This window comes from Streptopelia decaocto (genome assembly GCF_964273445.1).
Source record: "Streptopelia decaocto genome assembly, chromosome: 3".
NCBI lineage: Eukaryota > Metazoa > Chordata > Aves > Columbiformes > Columbidae > Streptopelia > Streptopelia decaocto.
In genome coordinates, this window is record NC_138656.1 from 990,657 (window position 1) to 1,000,633 (window position 9,977).

Consider the following 9,977-nt stretch of genomic DNA (forward strand, 5'->3'; position numbering starts at 1 on the left):
CTCCCCCGCCGCGCCGCGCCCCGCCCGCTCCCCCGCCAGCGCCGCCGATTGGCTGCAGCCTCCCGGCGTCACGGCCGCCCATTGGCGGGGACGCGCCGCCCGTCAAAACGCCGCGGTGACGTAGCGCGGGCCCCGCCTCCCTCCACACACACACACACACACACCGCCGCGGGGGGGGCGTGGCCCCGCCCGGCCGCGTGCGGGCCGGCGTCACGTGCGCGCGGCGCCCGCCGCCATGGCGGCCGGTGCTGGCGGAACCGGCCGCGCCCGCCGCTTCCGGCCCGCTCCCCGCGCTTCCGGCCCGCTCCCCGCGCCCCGCCCTCCGCCGGGCGCCGCTTCCGGCCCGGGCCGCCTCGCGAGAGCGCGCCGGCCCCGCCCCCGCCGCTAATTAGCGCCCAGAGCGGCGCTGTTAATTAACACAGGCGCTGGGATCCAGCGGATCCGCTCGCTGGGCACGTCAGGTAATTACACTGTTAATTAGAGGAGGGGGTGTCGTGTCCAGAGCGGTAAAACCCGGTATTAAAGAGGCTCGGAGACGCCTGAGGGAACAGACACCGTGTTGGCATCGCTTATTTTTTAATTAAAACAAGGAAAGACTCATTAAGAAACCATCAATAGAACTACAGAACAAAACCCTAAAGAGCAATAATAATAATAATAATGATAAATCCCTAAAAATTGTAATGTTTGTGCTGGTAACTGTACAATAAGAGGTTTAAGTCTGTCCTGGAACATCCCTGACCATGTAAACGATTATTATTATTATTATTATTATTATTATTATTATTATTTTATTATATTATTATTTATTATTATTATTATAGTTATTGTTATTATTATTATTATTTTAACATTGTCTCATTGTCAGAACATTCTGGAGCAACCCCAATTAAATCACATTGTTTTATTTCCCCCGCAGGCTCTTGGGGAAGCTGTTTCTTCATGATTTCACCCCAAAAACTGCGACCTGAGCGGGGAACCAGCTCACGGCCAAGCCCAACCAAAGCCCAGCTCATCGCACGAGCTCAAGGAGATGAGCCGAGCCTAAAGTTAAGCCAGGAAACCCGCCGAGCTGCGAGCCGGGGCTCAAATAGGGCTCCTGGGTGCACCGCTGGGGCTGCTGAGCGTCATTAGGGCTGATTAGGGCTAATTAGTTGCGTTGGTATCCAGAGGGGCCCAGCGCCGCCTCCCCAGGCAATAAACAAAAGGATTTAAGGTTGGGAATTAAATCCCGGCCCCTGCAAAAAACCCGTTTTAAACAAAAATGAGCTGTTTATTTAAATATTCCCACGCGGGTTCGCGTCGTTGGGGCCGGGGGGGGTGGGAAAAGTCGATTTCTGAGCAGCCGAGACGCTCCTGAATGGCTTTTTTAATACACACTTTTCTCAGAATATAACTGAATTTGGAGGAGAACGTAGCGACCCCAACAAACAACAGCGCTCGGGCCCTTCGTTAGGGACCCGTGACGGGGCTTTAACGAGCTTCTCGGGATAATAAACCCCAGGTTTTCACCTGGCATTATGGAGTTTATGACGCTTGTTTTCGCTCGCAGGGATGTATCTCGTTAACCCGGCGGCCGGGAGGAGCGCGGGGATGCTCAGGAAGCTATTTTGAGACAAACCAGCTATTTTTGGGGCTCCAAAATGTGATTATCCCAAGGAGAAGCTGTATTTACCAGGGCTAGAAGAGCCTCTCTGCACATTCCAGCCACGGCAAGTCCGCGAGATGCTCTGGGAAGGGGAAAATTAATGTCTTTAGTCAGCCGGAATGCCGGCCAAAGGTTTGCAGCCCGTCCTGGCACCGCAGAACCGACCTGCGGCGTTTTTGGGGCGGAAAGCGAGATCTGGCTGACACCGTCCTGGCCCGCCAGGAGGAACCAGCTCGCCCTGGCCTGGGGAATTTGGAAAACGTTGTCGTTTTGGGGCCGCACGGCGACAAGAAGCCGATAAATGTGCATCTCCAGGCTCGCCGGCCGGCTGCGCATCAGACGGAAACTATTCCGCCCCGGCAGGAATTGATCCGATTTGTTTTGGCTCCTGGAGCCTGGCGAGGCCACAGAGGGGAAACACGGGTGGTGAAGCGTCGTTTGCCCCGTCGGAGGAACCACAGACGCAGGGAGACGCACATCCCGGCTCCTTCTCCGCGTCCCCAGCGCCGGCGTTTCCTTATTATCCCAAAAAACCCAACAGAAGCGCGTCCAACCCTGGCAAACCCACCCGCGGCCGAGCAAACCGCAGCCTTCTGTCTCATAACTCGGTTTGCTTTCCCCGTCCAGCTTTTCCTAAAATAATAAATAAAATAAAGTATTCCTTGTCGTTTCAGCTCCTTTCTCCTCCTTTTCTCCTCCGGCGGTGGGTTTCAGGTGGCGTGCGGGGAGGCGGCCGGCGCTGCGCTCTTATCTCATTAATTAAAACCACGCGCTGGTTTTTGGGGATCGCTGCTCCCTTTCCAGTCCGGAAACCCTCACCGCCCGCTGCTTGGGAGCATCCCAAGATGCAGACCCGTTCCATTTTAATGTTGTTTTCTGTTTCTTTAAGCACCGTGGTGGAGGAGGGAGCCCATAGGGTTTTAATTTCCCTCCCCAAGCACAACCCGGGGATTTATTAATATTTCCCTGCCCGGCGCCGCCATCCAACCCAATTATCCTCTGTCCACCGTGGTGAGGAGCAAGCGCTCAATGCCCCTCCTTGTGCCGTGGGGACATTGTCCTGCCCCCCCAAAAGCTCCCACCGAAAAGCTGTACCCTCCCCACCCCAAAAAAATCCAGGACCGGGGCACTTTGTACCCGCTTGGAGGCTACATCAGCGTTTAATGGCACGAAACAACAGCAGAAGGGAGCGACGCGTGTGGGTGCCAAGCGCTGCCCCCAGGGACAGGGACCCAGGAGGGGGTAAAACTGGGGGGTGCATGTGTGTCCCCTCCACGTGTCACCGCAGAACCCCAGCGATCCCCTGGAAAAACAGAATATTGGGATATTTGCAGCCGGAGGGGCACCCAGAGCCAGCTGGGGCTTGTGGGGGGACACTCAGGGGTTGTTCCCCATCCCGGTTAATCCGTGGGGGTCGAGACCCCTCCCTGGGGGGTTTCTGTGCACCCCGAAAGTGAGGATTGAGCTGGGGTGCTCAAGCAGACGCTGGGGAGAGTGGTGGTGGCAATGGGCCACCCCGCCGCGGGCACCGGCTTAACCTCTGTCCTAAAGGAAAACTTAAAGCATGGATTAAAAAGGAAATCAAGGCCGCGCTTTGCAGGCGATGCGGGGGCTGCGGGACGTCGTCCCTCAGGAGCCGGGGGGGTGATTCTTTGCCCCCACGCCCCTGGGTTGTTTTGCACCTCGTTTGCTTTTATTTTTCTGTAAAACGAAGAGGGGAGGAGGGATGAGCAGCCGCGGCGCCACCCGGAGCCCCCGTGCCACTGCACTGGCACCTTCGGGTGCAACATTTGGCACAGGGAACACCCCCCCCCCCCAACCCTAAAACTCATAGGCGGAGACGAAGAGGGTGATTTTGGAGACGTGCTTGGCCTGGAAGACGCGATCCAGGTACTCGGACATGTCCACGTCCACGCGGACGGTCTGGGGCCCCCCCAGGCTCTGCACCAGCACCAGCTCCCCGGTGTGACGCCCCGAGCGCTGGATCACGAAGTGGCCGCGGCCGTCGCCCCCCAGGATGGCGAAGCGGAGGCTGTCGGGTCCCGGCCGGCCCGGCGCCGCCGCCGTGGCCACGCGGAACAGCGGCGCGGGCGCCGGCGCGTTGGCGGGGAGCGGGAGGTAGTGGAACGAGACGGTTTTGGGGGCTTGGTGGCACAGCCGGCTGTCCATGGGGCAGGGGTTGCGCTCGCACTGGCTGCGGAGGCAAAACCATATTTGAGATTTTCCTCTCCCCCAACCCCAGCACCCAAAAAGAACGAAGCAGGGATGGGTTTTGCGCTCACAAGGGTGAGGTTTTGACGTAGGTGACGTTGCCGGCGGGCGGGGGGCACTGGGGGTCCACGCACTGGAAGCCGCCCCCGGTGTTGATGCAGGAGGTGCCGCCCGGGCAGTCGTCCTGGGACAGGGCGCACTCGTCGATGTCTGGAAAACAAGGCAAAACGGGGCAAAACGTTGGGTGGAAAAGAGGTAAAAATGCCTTGAAACGGGTCGAACATCAAATACACATGGATCGGAAAATAACGTGGCCAAAAACACCTAAATGGCCCAAATTCCCTCCTTGGCCTGTTCCCCTCTGCCCAGCAAGGGGTCACAGCAGCGCTCTGCAGCAGTGGGGCAGCTCATTTTCCTGACTTTCTGCTAAATCGTTGGGAAAAAGCATCTCTCTTTATTTCTTAAGCTGCTCTGTAGCCATTAAGACACCCGGCAATCAAATCAGGAGCTTTGACTGCAGATACGCACTGGGAGCACCAGCGGAAACACACGCAGAAATTGGGGAGAAAAGCAGAAAGCGTGAGCTTTCTCACCACCAACTGCACTGATTCATATTTTAAAGTGTTGATTAACACCTTATAACTCAAAACCCCCTGTTTTTCAGGAGGAGACTCGTCTGAGCGGCTCTGGCCTCCCACACCCCAACTCCCTTACTTTTGGAGGAGAAGCTCCTCACCCCTCGCCACCTAATTCTTGCTTTTTATCCTTATTTTTCTGCTGGGCGCCATCCCATTCCCACGGGCCAGCTCTACAAACACCCCCCAAAGCATCGCCCGTGTTTGCCAGCCCCTGAACCTCCATCATTTCCACCGCTCTCTGCGCAAACCCGCTGAGGTTTTTGCACGCGGAGACGCTCGCAAACAAGCAGGAAAAAAGGGAAAACGTTCAAAAAGGAGCAGTGCGAGCAGGTTCGCAGCCTTTCCTCACCCTCACAGCTCTTGCCGTCGCCCAGGAGCTGGTAGCCGGGGGGGCAGGCGCAGCGGTAGGAGCCGGGGAGGTTGACGCAGAGGTGGGCGCAGAGCCGGGGCCCCTCGTCCCGCTTGTACACCTCGCACTCGTTGAGATCTGTGGGGAAATCGGGGTACACGAGGGCAGGTGTGGAGTGTTGGATCTGGGCAGAACAACCCCAGGTTCCAGTGTGAGTTGGGGAGTGAGCTGTTGGAGAGCAGTGTAGGGGAAAGGGACCTGGGGGTCCTGGGGGCAGCAGGGTGACCATGAGCCAGCACTGTTCAGTTCAGATACTATCAGGATATACTTGGCGAAGATATATATACATACATGTATGTGTATATAAATATATGTGTGTGTATATATATATATATATATTTATAAATATATACAGCCATGCCACCCTGAGAGCACCTGATCTCATCTGATCTGGGAAGCTAAGCAGGGTCAGGCCCGGTTGGTACTTGGATGGGAGACCAGCTGGGAATACCGGGTGCTGTGGGCTGAGCCAGCACTTGTGGCCACGAAGCCAATGGGACCTGGGGTGGGTTAGAAGGGGGTGGTCAGTAGGTCAGAGAGGTTCTCCTGCCCCTCTGCTCTGCCCTGGGGAGACCACACCTGGAGTATTGTGTCCAGTTGTGGCCCCTCAGTTCCAGCAGGACAGGGAACTGCTGCAGAGAGTCCAGCGCAGCCACCAAGATGCTGAAGGGAGTGGAGCATCTCCCGTGGGAGGAAAGGCTGAGGGAGCTGGGGCTCTGGAGCTGGACAAGAGGACACTGAGGGGGGACTCATTCCTGGGGATCAATATGGAAAGGGGGAGTGTCAGGAGGATGGAGCCAAGCTCTTCTCAGTGACAACCAGTGATAGGACAAGGGGAAATAGGTTCAAACTGGAACACAGGAGGTTCCATTTACATTTGAGAAGAAACTTGTTGGGGGTGAGGGTGGCAGAGCCTGGCCCAGGCTGCCCAGGGAGGTTGTGGAGTCTCCTTCTGTGCAGACATTCCAACCCGCCTGGACACCTTCCTGTGTAACCTCAGCTGGGGGTCAGGATTGCACTGGATGAGCTTTCCAGGTCCCTCCCAACCCTGATTGTGTGATTGTGCCCAGGGCCCCTGTGCCGCCCGGGCCGGCTCACCCTGGCAGAGCGCGTTGGCGGCCGTGCCGCTCATGTGGAACCCGGGGTCGCAGCTGCACTGCTGGGTCTGGGCGATCTGGGCGCAGCGGGGCTGGCGGCTGAACGCCGGGTCGTCCGTCACGCTCCACGCCGGCGGAGCTGCGGGGGGGAATTTCGGGGGGATGAAGATGAAATACGCCAGGGGGGTGATGGAGGGGTCACCCACCCCGGCGCGGGGTCACCCACCCGTCTGTGCCTGGTACTGGCAGGTGGCCCCAGTCCACTGCTGGGGACAGAGGCACTTGAACTGGTTCAGCCCCTCCAGGCACGTCCCGCCGTTCTGGCAGGGGCTGCTGGAGCACTCGCTGATCTCTGCAAAGAAAATATAATAAAATAATATAAAGCAGCCACGTTTAACCTTATTTTCTTTTGGGACAGAAGCCCCAGGATCACCACACCCCCCGGGATGCTTTGGTACCACACGGCACATCCCAACCAGCTATGGGGCGTTTCAAAAAGATGGACCCAGTTTGAAATCACGACTGTGGGAAACTACGGTGGGCCCGTGGATTCCCTGACAGAGGGCATGGGAACAGAGAGCAGCCTTGAAGGTATTAAGGTTTAACTGTGAGAGAGATGGGTGTAAAGGAGTACCCGGAGATATTAAGGTGTAGAGTAGAAGAGTAACACTGATGATAGCAAAATGAGCCAATGAGATGCTACCGCTGTAACTTGTAACCGATAGTGAAGAGACACGCGAATTGGTAAAACTGTATGAAAACGCAGTTGTGGCAATAAATGGCATCTACTACTTTCATCCCGGTGCCCTGGTACAAAGGTTTGCCGTGATGCCGGGAGCCGTCACTGCACCGATGCCCCAACCCCTCGTCTCTCTGCTGATCTCCAGCTTTTCTTGAGGATGAGAAACCCCGGATCTCCAGCCACGGGAGCCGCAGCACCCCGGGATGTCAGTGCCACAATTCCCTCCCCGTTCGGTGGACCCCAATAGTTTAAACAAAGCCGAATCCCGTGCCGTACCTGCGCAGCGGGGCTCCTGCCCGCTCCAGCTGCCGTCGGGCTGGCACGTCCGCGTGCTGGAGCCCAGGAGCTGGAACCCCGGCTCGCAGGCAAAGTGAACCTCGTGTTCCACCAAATACTTGGTCCCGAACTTCTTCCCGTCCGCCGGGGCTTGCAGGGCAGGGCAGGAAACTGCCGGAGCAACGCGGGGAGGGGTCAGCGTTCAGGTTTTGGGGAGCATTGACTTATCCCTCCTGTCCCCAGCTCTACCCGCGCCACAGTTCACCCAGACCCTCCGAGATCTCCTCTTTAACTTATCTTCCTCAAATCTGCTCAAAGTCACAAGCGTGAATTACCAACGCGGGAACATCCATGGAGACACCCAAAGCTCCACCCGTCACAGCCCTGAGCACCCCAGCACCCCCCCAGCACCCTCCCAGGCCACAGAAGATACTGAGGGGACACAGCAGGGACTCACCGGGGGGCGGCTCGGGGGCGGCTTTGGCCAGGGAGTTGTGCAGGGTGCTGAGCCGGCTCCGCATCACCCGCAGCCCCTCGGCGAAGCGCGTCTCCTGCCCCTTCAGCAGCTGCTGCATCTGCCGGATGGCGGCCAGGAGCTGCTGCCTGCTCAGGCAGCTCTGCGGGGACACGATGGGACAGGCGCTCAGCGAGGGGACAGAGGGGACATCGCTCCTGTCCCCGCGCTGCCACGCCGGCCGGGACCCAACCTGCCGCAGGGCTGCAGAGCTCTGCAGCATCAAAGCTCTCCTGAGATACCCAATTTTACTTTTTCCCCCGTTTACCCAGATGCAGGAGGTTTTTTAGCCCACGCAAGGAGTCCTTAGCCCGGGCATGCCGTCCTACATCTAAACGGGTCAGGCAGCGCTACAGGCAGGGCTGTGATCGCTTTTGTGAGCCCTGGGAGAGATGCCATAACTCGTGTTTCATCCTGCTGGAGCGAGAGCCCTGTGCCGCTTCCACATGACAAAAGAAGAGGAAAACAGCTGTCTTGTGAGCGCTGCCGGGCCAGGAGCGCTGGCGCGGGCCCCGCTCGCAAACCCAGCGCTGCCGCCGACTGACTCACGCAGGAGACGGGCATCGCTATTGTGGGTTTCCTGCAGAATTGACTGAAAAACGAAGGGAAAGAGCAAGAGCTGAGCGAAGCCGAGGCAGTTTTAGAGCTCAGAGGTTCGCAGGGAGGGAGCGCGCAGGGTCTGGTTGGGCTGGCACGAAGCTGGGGACAAGAGCAGAGCCCACCTGGCCCACGGGGTTTCTTCTCCCCCGCAACAGGACTGAAGTTATTCTCCTTTCCAAAGAGCTACTGAGGGTTTACAAAGAAGAAATAAACCCCAGCCTGGGCACCGTGCTGTCCTCTGCTGCCCTCGGGGTGGTTTTGGGGGGTCGTGGGGATGGGCCGCTCTGTGCCTGCGGCTCTGGGGTGCCCCGTGCCAAGAGGGAAGGAGGCAAAAGCAAATAGATGGCTGGCACGTAGCCGGCTTTAATAAGCAGCTCTTTGTTAGGGCTGGGTTTAACTTCAAGTTCCCCGCGGGATGCTGAACCGCGGCAGAACCCCTGAAACCGGGAAGATTCTTCACCCCCGGTGCTCTCCGTGGTGATTCAGGAGCAGGGTGAGAAGGAGGATAAAACCAACCGGGCCCGGTTTAAGCCCCGTTTAAGCTCCCTCCGAGGCTTTGCCCACCTGTTTGCTGGGGCGAGGGGCAGGAGACGGGCGGGCGGACACCGAGCGCATCGGCACCGGGGCGGGGAGCGGAGACATTTCCCCCCCGCAAAACCCTCCGGAGGGTCCCGCCGCCCCCCGGCCCCCCCGGTCCCGCTCACCTGGGGCTCCGGTGCCGCCGGGAGCAGCAGCAGCAGCAGCGGCGGCAGCAGCAGCAGCGGGAGGCGGCCCCGGTGCCCCGGCATGGTCCGCTCTGCTCCGCCGCTCCAGGACGGGCTCTCCCGGCCCCGGCTGCCGCCTCTCCCCGCCCCGCTCCCCCGTGGAGCGGGACGCGGCGCTCGGCCCCCCCCCCGCCCGCTCCTCGCCCCGCTCCGGAGCTTCCCCGCCCCGGCTCTGCCCCCCAAGTCCGGGGATGCGGGGACCCCCCATGTCCGCATCCCCGGGACACCCGGCAGAGCTCTGTCCCCCCGCCCCGCAGCATCCCCGGGACCGCGCAGCGCGGCCCCGCCGAGCAAAGGCTCAGCACCCCCGGGGAGGGGGGTTTTGGGCGGCTGCTCTGCGGAAAAACTGGTTCTGCTGCTGACGGGACAAGGGAACCCCCCTTCCATAGCCTCTGCACCCCCTCCCCATCTCCTGCAACCCTTCCCATTCCCTGCACCACTTCCCCAGCCCCTGCGCCACTTTCACAGCCCCTGCGCCCTTTCCTTATCACCTGCACCCCCTTCCCCATCCCCTGCCCCCCTTCCTTATCCCCTGCACCCCTTCCCAGCCTCTGCACCTCCTCCCCATCCCCTGCACTCCTTCCCAGCCCCTGCATCCCCATCCCCTGCACCCCTCCCCACCCAATACAACCCCTTTCCAGCCCCTGCACCCCTATTCCCTGCACACTCCCCAGCCCCCGCACCCCCTTCCCAGCCAGTGCCCCCAGTACCAGCGGCCGGGCGCTGCACAGGGTCTCGGCTCCAGCTACCAGGGCCAGTGGGGCAGCTGGTTCTGTAGAGCAGCCCCTGCCACGGGCAGAGCAGAAAACCCCCAAAAACAGAGCAGGGGCAGCTGGGCAGGGCCAGGACATGGCAGGGTGGCCCCATTCCACCCAAGACCCCCTTGCAGACTGGGACCCCCTTTACAGACCAGGACCCCTCTTACAGATTCCCATTTCCCCATCATTGTTGCACCGGTGATTTTCTCAGCGAGCAGCCGGGAACCTGCTGTCTGGGATAAGGGGATTTGGAAGCAGCCGCTGTTCCCATTTGGGCTCCACTTGCCATTTTTGATGGGGATGTCTGGTGGCGTGAACTC

The 9,977-nt window shown here is 59.5% G+C and overlaps 1 protein-coding gene and 1 long non-coding RNA gene across 3 annotated transcripts; one reads left to right on the top strand and one right to left on the bottom strand.

Moving 5' to 3' along the window:
- Positions 1-242: 242 nt before the first annotated feature.
- On the top strand, positions 243-2,308 carry LOC309437913. Of its 2 annotated transcripts, XR_014183678.1 has the most exons (3): positions 265-461; positions 920-1,216; positions 1,553-2,308. It is a non-coding gene; the product is annotated as an uncharacterized lncRNA (long non-coding RNA). The 2 variants fall into 2 exon arrangements; XR_014183677.1 differs by having other exon boundaries at positions 243-461; positions 920-2,308.
- Positions 2,309-2,784: 476 nt separating this feature from the next.
- FBLN7 (fibulin 7) lies at positions 2,785-8,963 on the bottom strand. The gene is made up of 8 exons (XM_082048916.1): positions 8,840-8,963; positions 7,479-7,638; positions 7,022-7,192; positions 6,230-6,355; positions 6,005-6,142; positions 4,847-4,984; positions 3,931-4,069; positions 2,785-3,842 (listed from the first exon to the last, which is right to left on the bottom strand). The coding sequence occupies exons 1-8, from the start codon at positions 8,921-8,923 to the stop codon at positions 3,470-3,472; spliced, it is 1,329 nt and encodes a 442-aa protein (XP_081905042.1). The 5' UTR covers positions 8,924-8,963; the 3' UTR covers positions 2,785-3,469.
- Positions 8,964-9,977: the final 1,014 nt, after the last annotated feature.

What these genes read in the sequence shown, in the direction of transcription:
- FBLN7 (XM_082048916.1), bottom strand. Translation starts at nt 8,923, where the DNA reads ATGCCGGGGCACCGGGGCCGCCTCCCGCTGCTGCTGCTGCCGCCGCTG. An exon ending in CGCCCCCGAGCCGCCCCCCG is followed by an intron (nt 7,193 to 7,478) that starts GTGAGTCCCTGC and finishes TTGCTCCGGCAG; the next exon opens with TTTCCTGCCCTGCCCTGCAA. An exon ending in CGACGGCAAGAGCTGTGAGG is followed by an intron (nt 4,070 to 4,846) that starts GTGAGGAAAGGC and finishes CTTGTTTTCCAG; the next exon opens with ACATCGACGAGTGCGCCCTG.